The sequence below is a fragment of the Quercus robur genome, chromosome 5, assembly GCF_932294415.1.
Source record: "Quercus robur chromosome 5, dhQueRobu3.1, whole genome shotgun sequence".
In the NCBI taxonomy this organism is placed as follows: domain Eukaryota; kingdom Viridiplantae; phylum Streptophyta; class Magnoliopsida; order Fagales; family Fagaceae; genus Quercus; species Quercus robur.
This window is the reverse complement of record NC_065538.1, coordinates 63818684-63844820: the sequence shown is the minus strand read 5'-3', so window position 1 is coordinate 63844820 and position 26137 is coordinate 63818684. Positions and strand designations below refer to the sequence as shown.

At 33.6% G+C, this 26137-nt stretch overlaps 1 protein-coding gene across 1 annotated transcript; it reads right to left on the bottom strand.

Annotated features, from left to right (window-relative positions):
* Positions 1-14348: 14348 nt before the first annotated feature.
* LOC126728531 (cationic amino acid transporter 1-like) lies at positions 14349-22909 on the bottom strand. Its single transcript, XM_050434338.1, has 4 exons — positions 22492-22909; positions 17429-18747; positions 16143-16163; positions 14349-14363 (listed from the first exon to the last, which is right to left on the bottom strand). Exons 1-4 carry the CDS (start codon positions 22898-22900, stop codon positions 14349-14351), a joined length of 1764 nt encoding a protein of 587 aa, XP_050290295.1. The 5' UTR covers positions 22901-22909.
* Positions 22910-26137: the final 3228 nt, after the last annotated feature.

The window sequence follows — 26137 nt, the reverse complement described above, 5'->3', positions numbered from 1 at the left end:
GAGCACCTTAGTGAGTTCCGAGACTTGGTTAATCAGATGGTTACAATGAAGCTAGTAATAGATGATGAGTTGCAAGCTTTATTGCTTCTGAGTTCCTTACCTGACAGTTGGGAGACTTTAGTAGTGTCACTTAGTAATTCTGCTCCGAATGGTGTGTTACAACTTGCCATGGTTAAAGATAGTTTGCTTGATGAAGAAACTAGAAGAAATGATATAGGCAAGAATATTGCACATGCTCTTGTCACAGAGAACATGGGGAGAAGTAAAAGTAGAAGTTCTAAAGGGTGAGGTAAATCCAAAAGTCGGTCAGAATCAAGAGGAAAATTCAAGTGCTTTTACTATGATAAAGAAGGTCACATAAAAAGGAATTGCAAGGCTTGGAAGAACAAACAGAAAGAGGATAAAAATCATTAAAGGGTGAATGATGAGAACATTGCTGCTGTTATAATGTTGGAAGATGAGGTCCTAGCCATAGGACAAGATGATTGTTGTACAATTTTAGATCCTTATGTTGAATGAGTGACTGATTTAGCTGTTTCCTGCCATGTCACTCCAAAAAATGAGTTATTCACTTCATACAAAGCAGGAAACTTTGGGAGAGTGAAGATGGGCAATGATAGTTATGCGGACATTGTGGGAATTGGTGATATTTGTGTTAGGGCTAACACTGGATACACCCTGATTTTGAAGGATATGAGACATGTTCCGGATATTCACCTAAATTTGATTTCCACTCATGTTCTTGATAAAGAAGGCTATGGCAATTATTTCCTTGATGGAAAATGGAGGCTTAGCAAAGGATCATTGGTGGTTGCTAGAGGGAAGATTTGTTGTACACTTTACAAGACACAAGTAAACACTTTACAAGACACAAGTAAAGTTGTGCAAGGATGTTGTTAGTGTAGCTCAGGAGGATTCTTCGCCTAACTTGTGGCATAGGTGTCTAGCTCACATGAGTGAAAAAGGGTTACAGATTTTGGCAAAGAAGTCTCTCATTCCCTTTGCCAAAGGTACGCCACTAAATCCTTGTGACTTTTGTTTATTTGGTAAACAACATAGAGTTTCATTTAATATACCATCTCCTAGAAAACCCAATGTATTAGATCTTGTTTATTCTGATGTATGTGGTCCCATTGATGTGGAGACTTTAGGTGTCAATAAATATTTTGTTACATTTATTGATGATGCTTCACGAAAGGTGTGGGTTTATGTTTTGAAAACAAAAGACCAGGTATTTGAGCACTTCAAGAAATTCATGCCATGGTGGAAAGAGAGAAAGGGAAGCCTTTGAAGTGTCTCTATAGTGATAATGGAGATGAATCCACATCTAATGAATTTAAGAGTTACGACTTTGAGAAAGACATTAGACATGAGAAGACAGTTCCTGGTACCCCACAGCAAACTGGTGTGGCAGTAAGGATGAACCGCACTATTGTTGAGAAGATCAGATGTATGTTGAGAATGACTAATCTGCCTAAGTCATTCTGGGGTGAAGCTGTTGTGACTGCATGCTGCCTAATTAATAGATCTCCATCAGTTCCCTTGAATTTTGATATTCCAGAAAGAGTATGGATTGGAAAAGATGTTTCTTACTCTTACTTGAAGGTATTCGGGTGCAAGACATTTGTTCATGTGCCTAAGGAACAAAGATCAAAGCTTGATAGCAAATCCACTCCTTGTATATTTGTTGGATAGATATGGAGATGCAGAATTTGGCTACAAGTTATGGGATCCAAAAGAAAAGAAGATGATCAAAAGTAGAGATGTAGTTTTTCATGAGAATGAAAACTTGACAGATTTTGAGAAAACTGAGAAGCCTAAAGCTACAGTTGAAGGTGCTCCTGATCTTACACCTACCTCTTCTTCCTTAGATAATGCCACAAATAGGGAAGAGGTACAAGATGAGGATTATGGTGATGAACCAACTGAATTTGATTTTGATGAGCCAGTAGGTGATGATGTGACAGATGTAGATGGTGTTGAGCAGGGGGAGTAGCTTCCTCCACTAGAGATGGTAGAACCTCAGGTGAGAAGATCTACTAGAGAGCGTCGTCCATCGACTAGATACCCCACTTCTGAGTATACTATGATTACTAAAGAGGGGGAGCTAGAAAGTTTTCAGGAAGTACAGTCTCATAAGGATAAGCAAAGTTGGTTGAAGGCTATGCATGAAGAGATGAATTTTTTGAACAAGAATAAGACTTATGACTTGGTGAAACTTCCTAAAGGCAAGAAGGTACTGAGAAACAAATGGGTGTTCAAGTTAAAGAAAGATGGTGACAAGTTAGTGAAGTATAAAGCTCGATCGGTGGTTAAGGGCTTCAGTTAGAAACAAGGGATTGACTTTGATGAGATATTTTCTCCAGTAGTCAAGATGAGTTCCATTCGAGTAGTTCTAGGATTAGTAGCTAGCTTGGGTCTTGAGCTTAAGCAACTTGATCTGAAGACAGCTTTTCTTCATGGTGATTTGAAAGAAGAAATCTACACGGATCGGCTAGAGGGCTTCAAAGTGAAAGGGAAAGAACAAATGGTTTGCAAGTTAAAGAAGAGTTTGTATGGCTTGAAGCAAGCTCCAAGACAGTGGTACAAGAAGTTTGACTCATTCATGGTGGGTCACGAGTACACAAGGACAAATGCAGATCATTGTATGTATGTTAGAAAATTTCCCAATGGTAAATTTGTTATTCTTCTGCTATATGTAGATGATATGTTGATAGTAGGACAAGACGCAGGTGTGATTGGAAATTTGAAGAAGGACTTGTTCAAGTCATTTGATATGAAAGACTTGGGTGCAGCAAGACAAATTTTGGGTATGCAGATTCTACGTGACAAGAAAGCCAAGAAGCTATGGTTATCACAAGAGAAGTATATTGAGCGGGTTCTTGAAAGGTTCAATATGAAGCATGCCAAGCCAATCAGTACACCTCTTGGTGCTCATTTTAAGTTAAGAAAGAGATCATGTTCTTCATCAAAGAAAGAGAAGGGAGACATAGCATAAACTATTTATTCCTCTGCAGTTGGGAGTTTGATGTATGCTATGGTTTGCACACGGCCAGACATTGCTCATGCAGTTGGTGTTGTTAGTAGGTTCATGGTTAATCCTGGTAAAGATTACTGGGAAGCATTGATGTGGATTTTCAGGTATTTGAGAGGTAGCTATAAATTGTGCTTGGCTTTTGTTGATTCTAAACTAGTTTTGGAGGGTTATGTAGATGTAGATTGGGCAGGTGACCTTGATGGTAGGAAATCTACATCGGGGTATTTATTTACTTTTGCAGGGGGAGCTATATCATGGCAGTCAAGATTGCAGAAGTGTGTTACCTTATCTACAACTGAGGTTGAGTATATTGTAGCTAATGAAGCAGGTAAAAAGATGCTTTGGTTGAAACGGTTTCTCCAAGAATTGGGTTTGAAGCAAGATGGGTATGTAGTTAATTGTGATAGTCAGAGTGCTATAGACTTGAGCAAGAATTCTATGTACCATTCACGCTCAAAGCACATTGAGGTGAGATACCATTGGTTGAGACTAGTTGTTGAACAATAATCATTTGAATTAGAGAAGAGTCACACAAATGAAAATCCAGCTGACATGTTGACCAAGGTTGTGTCTAGATAGAAGCTAAAGCTTTGTGTCGAGTTGGTCGGCATGAATTCTAACTGAAGACTTGGGTTGAGAATCTCCTCCGTAGTGTGCTGGAGGGGGAGATTGTTGGGTGTACGTGACACCCTTTGGATTCTAGCACACACATTTTGTCAAAGCTCATTTATGAGCTTGTTCCAAAAGTCTTCAAAGCAACTCTTTCATTTATTGAGAAATGACCAAAGCATGGGAGTGGTGACTTCTCTTGATGAGAAGTGATGCAAGGCATGTGGGACACGCTGAAGGAAAAGAAAAGAAGAAAAAAAAAAAAAAAAAAAAGGCTAAGGCCATTCGGCCTTGTGGAGAGTTGAAACAGAGAGCCATATTTGGCCATTTTATGTGAGTTCTAGAGTGAGCAAAAACACAAAGATATTCAGCCACTTGAGAGGTGCAATCTGTGTGAAGAGATAGAGAGAAACACAGTAAGAGTGTGAGAGAGTGAAAAAGAAAAGGGAGACATTTTTTCTTTGCTCAAGTTACACATAAGGAAGATAAATTGGTGGAGTTCTCATGGAGTTTTTGAGTGCTACAACCATGGAGAGTTAGAGTATTCAGAGGAAGATTTTGCTACTGGCTTTGTGGTGAAATTGTATTTACTCCTTGAGATTTATTTGTCGTATATCCAATTTATTGTAGACTCAAGTTTAGCATAAACTTGATAGTTGTAATTTCTATTTCATAGTGGATATTTTTCGGAGCTGCTCGGTGGTTTTTCCCTCTATACTTGAGGGTTTTCCACGTAAGATTTGGTGTTCTTGTGTGGTTGTGTTTATGTGGTGTTTGCAGAATTTTTTTTGTTTCCATAATATTGCTATTGCTTGGTAGTTATATATTTTAATTCACACATAGACATTGAGGGGATTAGGATTTTTCCCCAACAGATGGAGATCTTTTAAATTCCTGTCTACATACCAACAATTAATAAATACCAACACATTGAAAATCTCTTCGAAAAAATTATTTCAGCTTTTTTATCAGGGACAACCCATCAAATTTATGATTATTTATAGGCTAGCACATACCCCTTGGATGAGACATAACTATTGTGAACGGATATATCAATTCCAAGCATTATAGCCTTACACAAAAATACCATTTAATTAGTACTTCTCTACAAAAACAAGTCTCAAGTGTGTAGGTGAAGCAACACCATCCACTAAGTGAGAAGTTACTGCATATGTGAGAGTATTCGTACTATATTATGGTACGATCACTCGTCACAATTATAAACATCTTTAATCATTGTGCTCTATGAAACCAGTCTTTTTCTCCAATAAGTCAAAAATATTCCTCTCCAAATTTTAGTGATAACACTCACGTGATACATGCCAATAAGAGAATTATGAACTGACACTTGATAGTTTGAACCATTTCTTATCACATGAGCATACAATTGTTTGCTCCACCCAATCTACTTGACAACTCATTACAAGACACGTGTCTCATACACCATTTAATAGATACAAGTAAACGACAGTAGCATAATACCTTCTATAAATCTGATGCTAAATTGCAAGTCGTAGTACTGTCATTGTAATTTGTAAAGTTAAGCAGCATCTGTTTTTCTTCAATATCAACTTCCGTCAATACTTTCAAAAAGCCTAAAACTTTCCTCAAGAATCAGATAATTCCAATAATCCAAATCCCATGCTGACTTTCTTTTACAAACAGTTCTTGCTCTTTCTCAAACTCACCACAGCTCCAATAATACATCTCAAGCAAAGCAGTATCCACCAAAACAAATGAATCAAAACCGAGTTTCAATACGTCCATGAACCTTTTTCCCATATTCAACATTTGGAAACAAGAACATGACCTCAGAACAAAAGGATAGGTATCTTCATCTGGGTACATATATCATATATGGAATCCTTGACCATTTCATGGTACACCAAAAGGGTTCTCTCAAATTCACCAAACTAGGACAAATTTCTCAAAATGGTGTTGTAAAGAACAGAACTTGGGTTACCATATTTTAGTGACTATGTTGCTTGCTTCTACTTTTAGAGTTAGCACCTCCACTTAAGGCTGTTTACAAAGTTAATTTTGATGCTTTGAGGATGCAAGGAACAGAGAGTGTGTGGCCATTTGAGTCTTGGTTCGAGATTTTGAAGGAAAACTTTTGGTTGCGAATAACTGTGATGACTGAGGAAGCAAGTGTTTGCCGAGACAATTTGCAGGGAACTTTGTAATAAAGTACCCATTTATTTAAAAAAAAATTAGTATAAATTAACACCACAAATACGTGATTGATTCAATAAAGTAATAAATACAATAATCGTGGAATATCATTGAGAAATAGAAAGAAGTATTATCGAACTATTTCCTGCAATTCTTCTCGGTATAGAATGGGTAAAGAATCAAGCTACGTATACAAGTCTTGATCTATACAAAACGAATTGGGTTTCGGTGTTTCTTTTGGTTTCATTGATAGCAGAAGAGCCTTACTCGTTTAGGGGCCTAAGAAATTGTAATAGGCTGCTACTCCAGGCTCACTTCGTTTCTTCAAGCTCCGCCCCTTACTTGAAAACTAAAGCGCTAACCCACCTTACATTATTTAGGAAAGCAACCTTTCATGTTAGGCACTCACGTTTTTTGTCTAAATGGAAGTTGGCGGTGTTGAGTTAACGGAAGTTTTGACACTAAATTGTTGAATAAAAGAATAAACAAAAAACTTTTATTTAAAACTTGACTATTTAAATTACAACACTTAAAACTTATGGGAAGCCTAATGTTTCAAGACTCACTAACACCACACAGCAAATCTATTCTAGCACACTTAGCTTTTACAAGACACGCACCAACTCTCTAGACACCTACTTACTTCACCTAACACTTTGACTTCTCTTCACCTTACACATCTTCCACACCTCATTTCACACATGTCACAAGTCTCTCACACATCTCATGCCACAAGTGGGAACCAAAGGTTCCTATTTATACAAGCATGAGGTCAGTTAAGCAACCGACATTGAAGCTTCTAGCTTCATCTAATTTCTGCCACTAGAGTTCTAGTAGTTCTAGGCTTTATTTTATTATTATTTTAATATCTAGCCCATGACAGTCTCTAGACTATTCAACAATTTGTGGCTGAGTTTTACTTATACATAGAAGTTTCTACAGGTACCTCATAGAGAAATCCAGAAAGAGCATCATGGAGAAATTTCAGGGATGCAAGAGAATTTTCTAGAGAATGAGATAGAGGTGGTGCTTGATTTTAACTAGTGGCAGGCTTGTTGAACTAGATACATGGAATTGGGATCTTTCCTGCATGAAACTTTTTTATCGGGAAAGCCTCTTATCCAAAGGACTGATTATTTATAACCCTTTTTGCTTATACGTAAGCCTTGGTAGGACTGGTGGGATGATGATGAGTATATAAATCAATAAAGACCAAAAAGAATAAATGGTAAGATAAATTTTACATCGATGGAGGAAATAACGATTTGGGAAGTAGGGCAAGGATTCTCTACAATGACCACTGTAGACTAATTAAAAGAGATGTAGCATAGCTTGGTAGCACCTTTGTTCTGAGTACAAAATGTCACAGGTTCCAATCCTATTATTCCTACCAATTACTTCTCCTCTAGGCAGTCATGAGGGATCCATTAAGATAGATTAAAATTGGACATACAAAATTTTTTATAGCCAAGGGCCTAATGGACTTAACACGAGAAGGCAAAGTAAGCTCTGCCCTCTTACTATTCTAATATTATTACCATTTTCGAACATAGGGGAGGAATAGTTTATTCCAATTTTATATCATTTGTTGATAGATAGGGCAGAAAACCCCCCTGACGAGAGAGGTCTTTAAGGATATTGTGGAGAGAGCAGAAACTCTTGCTTTTTCTTCTCGCTAACGATTGAAATTCTTTTCTTCCTCATTCCGGCATGATCAAAGAAGCTATGGCTGACTTGGCACCCTTTGAAGACAAGACCTTCCTTTTTCTTTCTATGCTTTTTAGTTTTATAATTGGGAATTAACCCCCTCTTGTTAGGAAGCTAGTGGTTCCTAATGGGGATGGATAGGAATTGTAAGGGAATTGATGAAAATTGTAGGGAAATTGACTTAATTAGAGGTAGTCACTCCCCATAGAGAAATATTAAGAGAGAGAGAGAGAGAGAGAGAGAGAGAGAGAGGAAATGCACTAAGCAATGAGTTGTTATTCTTCAACGATGGAAATGTGATTACAAGTAAGTATTTATAGAACCATAAAACTATTCTATTGGCTCACATGGCCTTATCCTAATGGACCTATTATTCCCCATGTGCATTAATAATTCCAACATGTGTTAATTGTGATTAACATGCTTGGAATTGTAACTAATTAACTAACTAACTAAATCCTAATAGAACAATAATTATCCATATGCTTATAGCATTCCTAACATTTCCCTCCTCTTCAAAACACCTTGCCCATAAGGTGTTGTTGTAATCTTCATGAGGCGTGATTAGCTACTACACCAATACCTCAAGGCATCTTGACCGTAGAACACACCAACAACTCCATAGCAATTAATCACAACCCAAAATTTGAGTAAACATGTTTCATTTCGAATTAGATCAACAAATAGAATTAGACCAGCAAATGGACACTCCTAGCAGGACCCTGACCCTTGATTTGTTGGATGATTGAAGCATGCACAACAGTCCCAACAAGAAGGTTTACTAGTACACCATCACATATAGAAGTGTGCCCTTCTGGACCAATAATACCGAATCCTATCATTCTTTGTTGTTCGCAATATACAACATCTTCTTTTTCTGCATAGACCATAGCCAAAGCATCAAGGAACTTGAAACATTCTATACCTTTCCACGTAGCCAATATTTCCTTGTCCTTTGAAACAAATTCACTCCATTTTGTAATTACAAAAACCAACTTCTCATTAACTTCATACCCACACATCATTCTGAATGCCAAGGGATGTTCAAATGAATGGTTGGTGAATGGGAAGTACATATCAATCCAAAACATTTCCATAGTACCAACTATATCACAAGTTCAGAATTTGTCACCTTTGGACAAATCTCCTTTCTGTGCAATAGACCATAAGTACCTAGTGTGATTTTGATCTCTAAGTGATCCTTATTGACGAAGAATGTTGGAGTTATACCAAAATGATGAAGGAACTATTATTCAGTTTTCTTTGTTCACTAAACGTAGTTGATTTACTATTCTCAAGAACCATTGTTTGTTCTTTGAGCTTCTCGGTATTTTTGCTTAATGAACAACAAAGATTATGACATGGATCTTCAAAATCATGGGCAGGTTCAGTTGATTCACGAAGCTGTAACTTGTCGCCTGTACCTTCAAGAAATTGCATCTCTTCTTCGGACATGTTCTTAAGATCCTTTTGCACTCTCAAAAGTTCTTCCTTCATGGCCATGTTAGATTCAACCAAGGTCTTGACTTTCTCTAAAACAACATTGTAAGATTCGTATAAAGCCTTACATCTTCTAAAACTTTGTTCACCATTTGTTGTAATTCTTTCCAAAGTTCTCTTTGGTCACATTCATTTGTCTCAAGATCGATAACTCTGATACCACTTGTTAGGAACTTAGTGGTTCCTAATGGGGATGGATAGGAATTGTCGAAGAATTGATGGAAATTGTAGGGAAATTGAATTAATTCGAGGTTTTTTTATTTGAGAACAATTTAATTCGAGGTAATCACCCTCCATAGAGAAATATTAAGAGAGAGAAAGAAAATGCACTAAGCAATGATTTGGTTTATTCTTCAATGATGGAAATGTGATTCAAGTAGGTATTTATAGAACCATAAAACTATTTTATTGGCCCACATGACCTTATCCCAATGGTCCTATTATTCCCAATGTGCATTAATAATTCCAACATGTGTTAAATGTGATTAACATGCTTGGAATTGCAACTAACTAACTAAATCCCAATAAAAAAATTATTATACATATGCTTATAGCATTCCTAATACCTCTACTCCTCTTTCTTTCCTAGCGCACTGCTTTATTGCACGCATTTGATGCAGTATTGAATTACATTCCTATAAGTGGTCAAACTATCTCCCCATCTCAAGGAGATCCTCTACTTTGGTTGGCTAGTGGATCTTCCTCTCTCTGAATTGACATTCTGATTACCCTCGTTGTACTTACTTTTTTGAAGGATCACTCATTAAAGCAGCTTTCTTGAACCTTTAATCTCTCCACATCACTCTTAGGGATTTGGGGGAAGTAGCGGACAATATGACTGAGAAAAAGCTAGCTACTTTTTTTTAAAAAAAAAAAAATATAAATATATATATATATATATATATATCTTTCCTGCTCGAAGCTATGGCATCCCACCAATCCTAATCCAAAAGGGTGAGTTGATGCTAGGCTAGGGTGGTGCTTTACCTTGTTTGCTCAGTTGTTAATTCAGCTAAATCATTCCCTTTTGAAAAGAATGATGAATTTGCCCATAGAGCGTTGAAATTACTTTCTTTCAAGTGTTTTGATTCATTATACCCCTAAACTACAAGCTAGTGTGCAACGGCTTTTTAGCCATTGTTGTTTGTTGCTTGCAGGCTAAAAATATCTCTTTTGCCTCTCCTCCCTATCTCCATTCTAATTGATTTGCTTCTTCCTTTGCTTTAGTATGCATTTTTTGGATAGCCAGGATCTGACTTTGATTTCTGATTGAAATGTTAGCTCTAGGTTTTGGGCGACCCATTTCGTTAGTTCAGCTATCGCTGCTAGAAGTCCCTGTCATTGTTTGGCTTTGTACTCCCCGTTTGCGTATCTCACACTCGTAAAGCATATTCTTTATTTCATATTTCATTTTCCTTTCCTGCATTTTTCTTTCTATCTATAGATCGGCTTCGTGCAGATAGATGTTTGCTAGGGGAGATTGGTGCTTGTGAAGTATGCCCTTCTGGTGGGTTGCTGTTCTTTTCTCTGGTTCTCAACCATCAGGGCGTGATGTTAGCATCCTTATTAGAAAAGTCAGGCTTCCTCATTCATTAGACGATGTCGAAGCACAGTGCTACTAAAACAATTTCCTTTACTCTTGATCTTGATCTACCTTCTATTATCATCGAGGGAGATTCAAAAATGGTCATCAAAGTGTAAAAAGTGAAGATAAATCCCTTACCTCTTTTGGTCACTTGATTGCTTCAGCAAAACAATCTATAGATGCCTTCTGCAGTATCTCTTTCTCTCATACTCATAGATTAGGCAATTTTGCAGCTCTTAACTTAGCAAAACATGCGAGACATGTTAGTGGTTCTACTATGTGGATGAAAGATGTTCCTACACACCTTCATCATGTTCTTATCATTGATTATGGCTGAGTTTTTTAAATGAAATTTCGAGGTATTTCTTCCCCCCCCCCCCCCAAAAAAAGTGTTACTTTTCTTTAAAATTATTTGCAAATATATCTACATTAAAATAAAAATTCATAACCCCCCCCCCCCCCCGCCTCCCAAACAAAAAATATTTCTTTTTAAATTTTAGGCTGGCCAACATTTGTCTATGGATAGAAAAATCAACCTATGTTCCGACCAATTGGGCCAGTGGACTATAAGCCTCAAAAATATTGAAATGGGCCACCGATTGTATTTGTACCGTCTTAGTTTTACTAATGAAATGTCTTATTTTTCGAAATATGGCACAATTGAGTGGGGGTGGCAATTTGTGTTTGACTGTCGGGTTCTTATCATGTTGATTAATGAGTTTTCGACAATATGGGTCAACACTAACCCGACACGTTTATTAAACGGATCAAGATTCCTCAACCCTAACACAATTTGTTTATTAAATGGGTCAGTCGTGTCGACCCATTTATCAAATTTTATTAAAGTGAAAAAAAAATAGTATTAACCAAATTGATCTAAATTATGAAAAACCAAAAAAAAAAAAAAAAATTTAATATAAAATTAAGAACTAACGAGTAAATGCATCACAAATAATCATTTAAAATTAAAACATATCTCAATATCATAAATAATCGATCACAATATGTTAAAGAAAATAAACCACAACAACTAATAAGTTTATATACCTAGGGTTTGAAGGGTATATTGGTAAAATATTATTTAATAAAATGGGTCAGATGGGTCAAACGGATTCCATGAGTTGGACACTAACCAGACCCGTTTATTAAACGAGTCAGTTGTGTTAACCCGAATATGACACAAACTAGTTAAGTCTTATTCATAACCTGCTAATTTCATGTCAAGTTGTGTTGTGTTTGCGGGTTGTGTCAAATTTTACTACCCCTACAATTAAGGGATCAAATTTGTACTTAACAAACTTTGTTTCTTAAATTGTAGAAGGAATATTTGTTGTCTCTCTCTCTTTTTTTTTTTTTTTTTTTTTTTTTTTTTTGAGAATTAGGAATATTTGTTGTCTTGACTGGTAAACTCAAAAAAAAAAAAAAAAAAAAAGAAGAAGAATATTAAAAATGAGTTAAAAAAAAAATCATATAGAATATAACCTTTGGATTAAGTGTCTAGATTGCACTCTCAGACATTCTTAATAGTAGCTTTGAAAGAAATATTACTGAGAATAGACTAGAGAGAATAGAGTGAGAGAAAATTGTATATTACCTTCACTAAAATGAATATGTACAGGTTTGTACGTTTATATAGATGAACATAGGTTATACTAACACCCTGATGGCAGAATTCCAGGCTCTTAGGAATGGACTCATCTTAGTTTGGGATATATATAGTATCTCCATGGAGTGGGCACTCTCATAGGCAGTGGCGGAGTTAGAAATTTGGGTAAGAGGGCAAGATTAAAAGACAATATTGAAAGTAAAAAATTAATTTGGAAAAAATTAATCGATATTAATATCCATTGAATGAATATTACATTAGGAATAATAATTTTTATTACTGAGAGTAGAAGATATTTTAATGGAATAACTATTGCTATCTATAAATTTAGTTGTTACATATGGAAAGCTTGTAAAAAATGACGTATATGGAAAATTTATATTTTTGGAAATATATTAATTTTAAAACCTGTTATATGCTCGAAGGAATAGCTATTGCATTCATTTTAAAGAGAAATAACTATTCTTCAATTTAAAGAATAGTTATTCCTATGTAATAACTAATTCATGTAATAAAGATTTAACCAAATGACAAAATTGCTATTACACATGAATAACTATTCCATTATAGAAGCCATTACACCATACTAAATATACCCTAAAAAAAAAACTATATGCTAATGTAATTCTCATACACAATATAACATAAAATGTAAACTTTAATTTAGTTTTTCACACCTAGTTTAATTTACTCAATTGCCCTTGACGATTTTTCATATTTTGAAACTGCTTCATGATTTCTTCACACTCAATAGTCTTGAATATATCTTTCTCAATATATGTGACTAAGCAATCATTTATTCATTGATCTCCCATTCAATTGTGTAATCAATTTTTAATTATGTTCATTGTTGAAAAAACTCTCTCAACGGTAGTTGTCGCAACCGGTAAGATCAATGTCAAGGTCACTAATAAACCAATAGATATAAAATATCCTTTTTATATTTTTACCATTATTTTAATATAAGACTTGTTGGAGTGTAGGTCTATTAGGTGTAAGAGAAGCTACCGTGGCCCGTGGGAATTGAATAAAAGAGAAAAGTTAGTTGTCCTTTTGTGTTGGGGTGGGGGGGCAAATAATACATTTTTCTACAATATAGTAGTATTATTAGAGAAATTTTAGGAGGTTTAGGGGAGGCACTCCCCACCCCCCCCCCCCCCCCTCGCCGTCTTCCCTCCGCCCCTGCCTGTAGATCTATGGGTTTCACATATGTGTTGGAGATATTTCTGGTTAGTTTAGGAATCTATAAAGTCACTATTAAAGTAGATGCCTAATTTGTCATGTGCTAGATATGTTTTAATTTATACCCATATGATGCCCTAATATAACAGTAATGTTGACATTAATGATTTTATTCCATTTCTTCTAATATTATTTCCGAATAAGATTACTTATATTTTATTCATTTCCATTCTTTTATTTTAGAACATCAAAATAAGATTACTTAATATCTTTCTATTAATTTCTTTCATTTCTATCTATTTTTTTTTCTTTCATTTCCTTTCCATTACTTGCGTTTGGATGGGCTGAAAAGAGAGAGGAAAGAAAATGGTGAGGTAGAGGACTTTTCACTTGGCCCATTGAAATTTTTTCTATCCTCCCCACTTTTCCATCCTCCCAACTAAACATAGATACATTCAATTCTTTTTTATTCCTTTATGATTTACTCATTCCATTCCTTTATGAACTTCTAAACAAAGTGTTAGGTTATTATGCCTTATTTTAAGTTTTATTTTCAGTTTTTCCAATAAAAATAGAAAGGCTAGTGTTCATTCTGTGCCAATTAGGCTTTGTTGCATGTGATTGCGACTAGCAAAATTAGATGAAAATAATTTTTGCAAAAAGAAATGGTGATGCCCTTAAAGGGGTAATGGGTTGGATGTTCATGGACTTTGCTACCTTACAAATGAAATTTGAATAGACTATTGAGCCATGCAGTATGAGTGACTATTGGTTTGATAGACTATTATCATAAGAGGACTTCCAAATTTCTAGGGTGTAGGCATCAAAATTTTTTTTGGACTTATTTTGTAATATTTTTCACTTTCTTAGAAGATGAGCAATTATTAGGTGCCCTTCGAGCACAATGTCATGGTACTCACTTCTCTTACATTCATGATGGATTCACATCAGGTAGTGTATAGCTGTTTAAAATTTACACAATCTAGCTTAAACATGACAAACATTAGGTAGTGTATAGATGTGACAAACATTAGGTAGTGTATAGATGTGCAAATACACAAGTTAGCTATAGTAACTGTGTGTATTTACACAATTACTGTATCTGTGTGTATCATTTTAACTTCATCTCTCTCTCTCTCTCTCTCTCTCTCTCATCCTAGCAACACTGCCATATTAATCTTTTGCCATTTGAGATCCAATAATCGGCAAAAGCTCATATCCTAAACCCAGATCCAAAATTCATCAAACTCATATATATCAGCTCCCCTTGGTTCCAGATTGGACCTTGCTCTGCAAATCAAGGGGTGATGCCCATTGTTCTTGATATGTTGTAGATATCGTGATGATTGGAGATTGGAGGAAGTTAAGCTGCTGGGTGATAATTTTGTTATGGTGGTGGAGGTGGTTACTGAGATTACTACATTGGAGGCATATGGTAGTGGATTCTTGAATAAGTACAGGTGTTGAATAGTGGGAATTAGGTTGAAGAAGAGAGGGGATTGGGTTCTATGGTGGGAAAAATGAAAAAGACAAAGATTTAGGTGTTTGTTTACTTAGAAAACAAAGGAAAGACCATGAAAAAAAATAGAGAGACAAAATAATAATAATAATAATAACTAGTCGCTAACCCGAGCGATGCACGGGAAATGTATTGAGTACAATATATAATTTAATATTTGTTTATTTTACTACAACACCAAAATTGAATTTGTAAAATAAAATCATATAGCTAAAACATTTGTTAACAGCTATACGTTTTAGACATTTATTAAACTATATTATTATTATTATTATTATCAACTTAACAGTATTTTAATATATGATACCAACATGCTTCAAGAAAATGTCCAATACTGAAAACAATTTCGAAAACAAACTCAACTAAACAGTTTGATGAATAAATATATTACAATCTATGATATAAGCCAAAAAATAAACTTTGAAACCAATTTGAACAAAATCCACGTCAAACAAAACCATTTCGATCATTAAGAATATGACTCACTAAAGTCATGAAAAACACAGGATTCATTATCAAAAAAAAAAAGAAAGCATCTTTAGTCTTTATAGATTTTGCCTAAGTACCCAAATACGATGACACATACTCACACAAAAAGCGACATAAACACGGACAATTAAAGAAAAAATAAGAAAAACAAAAGAGATGTAAACACGGACAATTAAAGAAAAAATATAGGAAAAAAAAAAGTTAGGAATAGAAATATAAGATAAAGATGGGTTACCCTCAAAAAGAATAATCCATGGATATTCATTGAAATCTTCTAGATAATTTTTGATAATAGAAAAAATAAAACCCAAAAGTTATGATGTTAAAACTTCCAAAATGCCAAAATTTTTTAAAAAAAAAAAAAATCAGAAGATTCAAAGCTTCAAAAGTATTGAAATAAAACAATATATATATATATATATATTTATATATATATATATATATTTATATATATATATATTTATATATATATAAAATTATGCAATAGAGAAATACAATAGAAAAAAGGGAATCCATGATTATAGCTTTTCCACTTATGTATTGGACTCCTCTCCTTTTTCGGTCAATACATCAAGGTTAGGGTTATTTGATTTGTTCAATAAAAATTTGAAAATTAATTAAAAGATTCAGGCCCAGCAATTAAATAAACAAAACAACAATTCACAAACTTATAAGAAAAAGCAACAAATCTATAATTTTTATTGAACAAATCAAATAACTCTAACCTTGATGCATTGGCCGAAGAAGGAGAGGAGTCCAATACATAAGTGGAATATGTGAATTGTGAAGCATGAGCCGCCCTCAAAAAAAATCTTGAAGAAAAATAAGTTTTAAGGAGAAAATTGTGTTGCGGCAAAAATAAGTTTTGGGGGCTTAGGTTTTCTACGCAAGCAATTCTTAAATAGGAGAGAGTAGAGGCGGTGGGAGAGTGTCCTTATTTGGTTAGAAGTCTAATTTGCATTGGAAAATGAAAACAGTGATGAGGTGGAAAATTTAATTTAATTTAAATATTGTGCTGACGTGGAAAATTGTGGGAGTTTCAAAAGTTTCGGTTTTATATATATGTATAGATAATAAAATGAATGAAAAATTATTATTTTAAGTAAAATAGAAAGTAGAATAGATAATCTAATGTGGGGTGTTTTGAAAAGTGAGTATGTAAAATAGAAAAAATATGTTCTTATGCTAAAATAGAAAGAAAATTTTACATAAACTGATGCAAATGCTCTAATATTTCTATACTAAAGTAACTAAACCTAATTTGCCTTTGTCTTGTGAAAGGTTATGGCTTCATGAGACCCCACCTGTCAAACACCAATCTCCATAACTATATAGATGCTTATGTGTCAGTAAATTTCATGGTATAATAATGATAGAGACTCATATTTTAACAACTTCACAACAAATTTTTTAATGACAAATTGTTAACGGTCAATAAATAAGTAATGATAACGGTGGACTCAAATAAATAAGTAATGATAGCAATCACCTAATTGCTGTAAGGAAAGTTTTCTTATTAATTACTAACAAAGGAAAAATATCCTTTACCCATAAAAAACCGGGTAAAACCTGAAACTTTCGAGAAGGATAGGATCAGGTACCCATTACCTAATAGATTTGGCCATCCTTACTATACCCAACACACGATAATTTCTCCAAAAGTTGGTCTTAAAGATCAAGGCGATTTAATTTCTCCAACAAGAGAAACTAGCTGGGCTTTTGATTACATTCCAAGTAAGTTTTGATACACTCATACAAGGGCAATTTAATTTTCGCTTAGTACTTTCATATGTGAATGTAATCTACAAATAAAGGTGGAAATTTTTTTCTAGTAAGAGAATTACATTGCAACGGAACAGGTAGAAATTGAAAAACGTAACAAAAGCCTGGAAAGAGAATTTCTGTTCTCTTTCATGAACACATGCATCATCCCCTTCATAATATGAACATAAACATACATCACATATTTCTTATTAACTTCTCTAATTCACGCCCCCCCCCCTCTTCAACATTTTTAATTAATGCTTTGGCACTGCTAGCTTCCTTGGCTGTGTCATAGGATGCATGTAATCCAAAAAGGAAATAGTAAACAATCATTACTAGAGTCCATATCCCGAACCTTTCGAACGATGCTTTATCTATAGAACCAAGAAGGAAAATGTTGACGGCAATTGATAATGATGGCAGCCAAGGTACCAAAGGTACACCCCAAACTTTTGGTTCCCTAGCCTGTGGAACAAAAAGCCAAAGCCCGAAAGTTGACAAGAGCCAAATTGGTAGAGTTATTGTATACCCAATCCAACCATCAGTAGATGAGGCCCAATAAATAGCAGTGCCAATTGAAGATCCAAGAATAAGGGCAAGAAACACAATGAACTTGATACGGTTTGCTATTGTTGTAACCCCACTAACATAGTATCGACGCACAAGAAGGCCAATAGCCACAAGCATGAAGATAAACAATGTGGAGATTGAGAGCAAGTTTGAGAGAATCCCAAGCGATGTGAAGAAGGCAATTACTGCAGTGGCTGCAAGCATGACCACTGTGGCATTGAGAGGAGTCCCGGTTTTCTCATTCACAATGGCGAGCCATGGGGGCATCATGTGTGTACGTGCAATATGTGTGAGATATCGAGCTTGACCCACTGCTGATACAAGCAAAACAGTTGTCATTCCCTTCAATGCACCAGCAGCAACTATGTACTTAGCCCATCCCCAACCTGCGGCTTCAAATGCCACAGAAAATGGTGCATCTACATCAATATCTTTGTATGGTTGGATTAGGCATAGTGTCATGGCTAGTAAACAATATGCCAATGTAACAATCACCATTGAGGCAACAAGACCAATAGGAATGTCCCGACCGGGATTCTTTGTTTCCTCAGCCATGGTTGAGACAGCATCAAATCCAATATAGGCAAAGAAAAGCACTGCTGATGCTTGAAAGATGCCACGGACGCCAAATGGTGCAAAATCGCTGTAATTTTTGGTGTCAGCTTTTATAAGGCCTGCAATGATGATGAAGATAATGACAGCAACATGGATGATGGAAGCAATGTAATTGAAAATTGAGGAGCCCTTTGTGCTCATAACAGCCATAAGACAAATGATAGCCAAGACAACAATGGCAATGGGGTCGAGGTATCTATAGTCTGGTGATAAACCATGGGCTACAATGCGGAAATCATTTGGATGGTGGTTCAATAGTGTGGCAAAGTAGGATGTCCAAGAACGGGCAACGGCTGCTCCACCAATCACGTACTCGAGTAGGATGTTTCCGGCAGCAATGAAGGCCATAAAATCACCCAGCTCTACTCTTAAATAGGCAAATGATCCACCTGAAAGGAAAGCAACTTGTTAGCTTTGCCATATTATTTAGCCGTTAATTTGTTCAGATTATTGAAGGGCCAGTAACAATTTTTGTTCAACCGTGCCAGTCAAGGTAAAGGATGTTGTCACGAATTCTCATTAACAAGCAATTAACAAATAAATTGACAACATCTTGAGGATCAAGAAAGTATTAGATCAAAACTATTTGTATTCATCATCCTTTTTTTTAACCTTCAAGTAACACAAGATATGTAAAGATCAACTAGCACCTTTTTTTTTTTTTTTGGTTGAGAGTTTCAACTTATGACGTCTACTTCTGATAATAACTCTTTATCATCAAATAAAGATACCACTCAATTTTTGGTGTAGGTGGGTTTGAATTCCAGATTTCTTATTCAATTATTAGAAACTTTACCAATTGAGCTAATTGGAAACCACCAACTAACACCTCTTGATATTTATAACACATTCAAATCTCCATTTTCCCATTATTATAACTATGGAATTATTAAAATGAATGACATAACATAATTTTTAAAAAAAAATACATACTATATTTTGTGCAATAGGAATGTGCAATGGACAAGGTTATTATCTTGAATGGAACTTATTCATGTGAATTATGTATTTGTATAGGAATTTCTCTATTCTCTCTTTATATACACGTATACATGTTATATAAATATATGTAAATTTTTTTTTTCAATTAATAAAAAACGTTACATGTTAATTGTCTGAGGTGCCAAACTTTCATAGAAAAGGGGAGAAAAAAAAAGTCAAACATATTATTAGTCCACAGATAGCTTTGTGTATCCCTGCTGAACTTTCTCGTTCTAATTACTAAATCAATTATAAGATTTTTTCAACCAAAAGGTTGAAAGCTTTTTCTTTCTTTACTTCTTTTGTTTTGGTTTTACATGGCTAATTTCATATACAAGTATTTCACAATTCACACCGCTTTGCTATTAATAAATCTAAATTTTGTTTTGGTACTCATCACAACAACCCTCTTTACATGAATTATTTACCTAAAAGCCAGCTTTATTCTTAAAACACATCCTTCTTTACGTAAATTATTATATCAATATCAAGTTGTAATAGCATTCACAGCAAAGATGTTAAAGTGGATAAAAAATTATTTTTTTAAAATTTTAGCTTTCGGTTATAGTAAGCTGTTATCTAGCAGCTCACTATAGCATCAAGTTAAAAATAAAATTCAATTTTTTATTCACCTATCACTATGCCTTTAGTTATAAAATATTTCCTTCTCCTCTGCCCAACGACTCTCTCTTTAATCTCTCCTCACTCACAGATTTTCTCTCTTATATTTTTTCTCTTCTCTCACTCTCAGATTTTCTCTCTTCTATTACTCTCTCGGTTATGTTTTGGGTTATGGTGGTTCAAGTTGTGGTTGTGGGTCTCGGTGTTTCAACCGTATGTGGTTCTCGGTGCTTCACGGTGGTTGAAGTCATGGTGGAATGGATTTTGGAATGAATTTTGTGGTTGGGTTGATTTTGGAGTGGGTTCACGGTACTTGAGGTTTTGTGGGTTTTTTTTTTTTTTTGTTTTGTATTTTTGTGGTGCCTGAAAATTAGTGAGTTTAAGAGAGTCCACATCTCCACTACTCATAACTTACCACATAATGCGTTGTGACGAAAATTGTAAAACTTTTTGTAGAACTATCATTTCTCTAAAAATAAAGAATAAGGTACCGTTGTATAGAGCAAGTGCATGAATTTCTTCTTGTTCTATTGAAAACACCAATTGTGTGTGGACTTCACAAATTACGTCAATTTCATGAAGACGAACTAGGATTTCAAAATCAGCTTTTGGACCTTTTGTCCAAACCATATTCACAATAATACGCGATTAAATATGATATATTGAGTGGTGACCGAATTAAAAAATATACGGTCCATAACTCCATGTTATATTATAAAAACAGCCACCAGTTTCTAGAGCTAGTTCTCACGTTGAGAAAGAAACAACTTAAACTAATATTTTATAAATTATACAAATTAGAGGGCGTATAACAGAAAAATGTGTAAAATTTACCACATTAGTCATTATATAATTGTGTAAATTTACGCTAAAAATATTGATTTTTTTTATAAATTTTTTTATTTCTTCTTTAATTAAGTACCCGAGGATGAAGGAAAAGAGTTGATGGTGGTTATTATGTGTGAAGAAATATAAATAATTAAAAAAATCAAGAAAATTTATATTTTAATGAAATATAATGTAAAATAGATGATTTTTGTTGTGGGGTGTTTTGAAAAGTGAGTATAAAAAATAGAAAAAAGTAAGTTCTTATTCTAATATAGATAATGATTTTTGCACAAATTTATGTGAATGCTCTAAAAAGTCACCAGAAAATTCTAACTTATCAATATAAAAAGGACACTCTTATATTTAATAACCATTAGGAAAAAGGAAAAAAGAAAACAAAAGTTGTAAAAACTCAAAGTTAAGTTTACTTTCATCGGGCAGAAAACCCGAAAAACAACAATATCCAAAATTAAGTCTAAAAAGTTAGTTTGAACACTCAATTATTAGTACTTTTCAATATTTTCAAATTGGTTCTTTTATAAAAAGTGGTTTCAATAATAATAATGATAATAATTAAAGGAAAAAAATTAATGGATGTTTTAAAAGCATTAGTTTATGAATTATTTTTAGAAACTTTTTATGAAAGTTTTTTAAAAAGAGAAAAAAGTATCTATATATATATTTTACAATTTTTTATACTCTCCATAAAAGTAGTATAAATTTTTTTCTAAAATAGTTTATTAACAAATGCCCTAAGGGGCAAATTAATAAGACACATAATTTTTTTTTGAGAGATTATTACAACATGTTGTTAACCCGTAGCTTGAACCTTTAAACTTTTACATCCCCAAGTAGTTTGTGTATAGGGAGGTCCCAATTCAGCTCCCAAACCCTTGACAACCAGACACATAATTAAAAATGGGATTCAAGAGATGACTTAATGGAAATGTGCATAAAGTTTTCCTTCAAAGTGATTAGAATGAATCTTATCTAATGGTAATTTATAGAATCATCCATTTGTATTATTTAAATAAGCCACGTGAGTTATTAAATAAGTCATATAATTAAAAGTACACCTAAATAGTTTTATCAATTGCCACACATAAGTTGGAAGAATTTTCCTCCAATCCAATTAAGTTAAAAAAAATTGGTAAATAATGCATTTCCCAATACTTAACAATTGACACCCCTTAAAATAAACAAATAAATAAAGCTCTATCAAAGCCTAAACATATCAAAATAATTACTCTCTCCTTAATCCTTAACTTAAAAAACCATTTCTTCAAGGCCAACAATTGAAATCAAGGTCCTATGTCAGGTGGGTTTAAGTTATACCTAGTGTAATTTTAAATAATATTACACTACTCAATATTTTTTAAATGAAAATGAATTTTGACAAATCTACTATTATATTATATTATTTATATATAATCTCTATGTTTGCAAAATTTTAAAGTGATTAAAGATTAATAATTATGTTATCAATCAGTTATTTAAATTCAAGTTTTTGTAATTTAAAATAATGCATAAAAAATGAACTTATAAATCGAATGGTAAATAACATCTAATTGACATCACCATTAAAACTTTATAATTAAATGACCATTAAAACTTGATGGATAGATTACTACAAAAATTAAAAATTCACAAAAAGACAAAAGAAAAAAGAAAAAAAAAAGCTAGAAAATAAGGATGGTACATACCTGCACTTGGGATCTCAACGCCGAATTCTGTGTAGCAAAAAACAGAGAGCAATGCAGAGATACCCGAAATGACGTAGGACAATACAACCGCAGGTCCTGCATGTTCTCGAGCCTCAAGCCCTGTGAGGACGAAGATACCAGCTCCAATCACAGCTCCTATACCGAACCACATTAGGTCCCACCACGTCAGCGACTTCTTCATCTCGTGCTGGCTCTGTGCCTTCACGTCCACTAGCTCCGTCTCGTCCGACGACCGAGTCAGCACTCGATCTTTCAGCCTATGTGGTGTGTCCTTCAACGCCCTCACATAATTTCCCCAGCTCCGAAACGATTCATCGGGGAGAAAATCGTCTTTTGCGCATGAGCACCCTCTTCTCCGAACACTTTCGTCTCCTCTGTATTCTCCCATCTTGATTCAAACTCTCTCTCTCTCTCTCTCTCTCTGTTTGTTTCCCAAGAATATAGAGAAAGAAAGAGAGAGATGAAAGGAGTATAATGAATCTATTTTTGAAGGACACAGGTAGGGAATTAATAAATATTGTGTATATATATATATATATATATATATCAGCTCTAAACGGCATTTCTGGCCACAATTATAAATACATTTATCTAGCTGTATTCTTTTTTATTACTATTATTATAATTTGATTATATAATTAGGTTATTTAATGGAATTCAAATATTTAATTTTCTTTAAAATAGATATCATTATTCTTCTTTTTTTATCGATGCAGCCAAGTGTTGAAATTTAATTGTGAATCTTAATGTACTTCCATCTAAGATATTGTATTTAAGTTTTATCCAACTCATAATTACAACGGAAAGATGCAATTTGAATATGGACATTCCTACTATTGGAAAAATTAAAATGTGTCACTTAATAAAGCACCTATGTCACTACATGTATATTTAGTTGGCCTATTAATGAGTAATGTGTTGATTTTATGAATCATCACATGTAATGAGTTGGAGAAAAATTTTTAAACCCATTTTAGAAAAAAAAAACCTTTTTCCTTTAAAATCTATCTTTGAAAGCTACTTTAAAAATGACATAGTTTTTTTAAAGTTTTTTTTTTGATAAAATTTTTAAAGGAAATTTGAAGGAAGATTTCTTCAACTTACTAAATAATAACTTAAAATTTGTTTTCCCAAAAATTTTGTCAAATAATAATTCTTAAAAAGAAAACAAAGAGTAATTATGTTCGTGCATTCACATCAAGGAAATCAATTGGCTTGAATTAAATGCTAATTCTTAGGAACAATTATTTTTCAAGAAATGTTACTTTAAATAAGTACACTCATATATGGTTACGAGATTTGTTAAAATGAAACTTGAAAAGTCAAAGATTCAAGAAATGTGAAAAGAAGAAATAGAAAAAAAAAAAAAAAAATTTAAGGTGACTTGAATGATCCGAGAGTTTCTCTAACGATTGGCGGAAAAGAAGTGGGTTAAAGACTGATATTCTGATATGAGCTATTTGTCTGTATTGTTATTAAAAAAAATAAAAATAAAAATCATTCAAGCCCGGTAATTTATAGCATTACTTTTATTAATTAGCATAGTCTCTTTCTCAAAAAAGAAAAAGGAAAAAATTAGCATAGTCTTTGTAGTAATTAACTTGGTCTAGATAGTCGTACTTATACATCAAAGTAAATTAGGTAGTAATTATAGCAGTATTTTTATTAATTAACTTGGTTTACATACAGTCATTATAAATTGAAGAAAATACATTAAAGTATAATTATTAAAGCAGCGTTTTTCATAACTGCCAAAAGATTCGCATTTATATAGAATCTTTCAAACGAAGAATCTAGTTGGACGGCTGGGATTGGATTCATGAGAGGATGATGGGCGAAAATAGCTCAATAGCACCATTTGACAAAATATTTAACAGTATACCACTGTTTGCAAAATAATTTTTTTTGACTGAAGAAGGTAACTGTTTGCAAAATAATTAATAATGTACCATTGTTTTGAAACTCGATTATGCAAAATTTGAGTTTTAAATATTCGAGTTTTAAAAAAGTGGTACATTGCTAAATATTTTGCAAACAGTGATATGTTGTTAAATATTTTGGCAAATGGTGTTATTGGGTCATTTTTGCCAAGGATCATGAGTTCGATAAACTCTCAACATGAGTTCGATGAAATTACACATAATCATGCTTCACATGGTATCTCAACTCTCAACTCTCAAGTACACTTGGAATCATGTTTCACATAGTTATATCCCTAAACACACACCAAAATAAATAAATAATTAAAAGATAGTGTATTGAGAAGATCAATTTAAAAGCTTCCTACCACTAGGCCTAGTTGCCTGAGTTGTATCCGGTACCTTATGTGTCCTCTAACTCGGGGGTTCGATCCCCCACAATAACAAATTACCCAGCAACAAAAAAGAAAAAAAAAAATTTAAAAGCTTCCTTCTCAAAAAAAATCAAAATCAAAATCAAAAGCTGGCAAAAATCTTTTTATTTTTTTGTTTTTTGTTTTTTGCTGAATATATTTTGACCAATTATGATAATGCTTTTTTTTTTTTTTTTTTTTTTTGGGCTTCAAATTATGCTTTCATACTTTGCTCTTGAAATGTACAGGAGCTGAGGTGATTTTGAGAATGAGCAAAAACAAGTTGTAATTAATAAGAAAGTCAATATGGGATTTGGATGATTGGAATTCTCATTCTTGAGGCTTCTCAAAATGGAAATTTCGAGGAAAGTTTTAGGCTTTTGAGAGTATTAAAGGAAGTTAATATTGAAGAAGAAAGATGCTGCTTAACTTTACGACGACAATACTACGACTTGCAGTTTAGCATTAGAGTTATAGAAGACACGTGTTCTAGTAGAATTAGTGTAGTAGTTTGTTACTTCTGTTAGTAGATGCTGCTTCTAATGAATACTGAAAATCTGTCTAATTTACTACAACGGTGAAATTATCCCAGTAAAAAAAGTTGCTAGAATTATCTTATTACACACCTCCTTTCATGCAACGATAGACCTTCCAAAAATTGGGAAAATTATTATATCTGTTGGTGGAGTCCTTTCTTCCCTCACAAAAGGATGTGGGTCTCATTTGGGACTCATAAGTGGAGCCCACACCTCTTATGAGAGGAGAAATAATTCCTTCCGTGATAATTTCTCCTAAAATTCGTCCAAGAATCAAAGTAAACATGGTCAGGGAATCAAAAAAAAGAAAAAAAAAAAGTAAACATGGTCATATTTTTTGGATGTTGGAACACAATCACTGTATAGAATTATGGGGTAATTGATAGGCAAAATATACTAACATGGGCTTTTGGTTAGCTAGAAGGCATCCTACTTCCTACATTCTAAATAAGTTTTGCATAAAATACTTTTTTCATACAAGGGCAATTTAATTTGCTCTTGTTACTTTCATGTGTGAATGAAATTTACAAAAAAGTGGAATTTTTTCAATATTATTACAAAAGAATTACATTGCAACGAAGCCAGTAGGGAAAAAAAAAAGGGTAACAAAAGCCTAGAAAGAAAATTTATTTTTTCTTTCATGAACACACATCATCTCCTTCATAATATGAACATAAACTTTTTTTTTTTTTTTTGGATAAACTGTATGGACAGAAATTACATAAACATATGCATCACACATTTCTTATTAACTTCT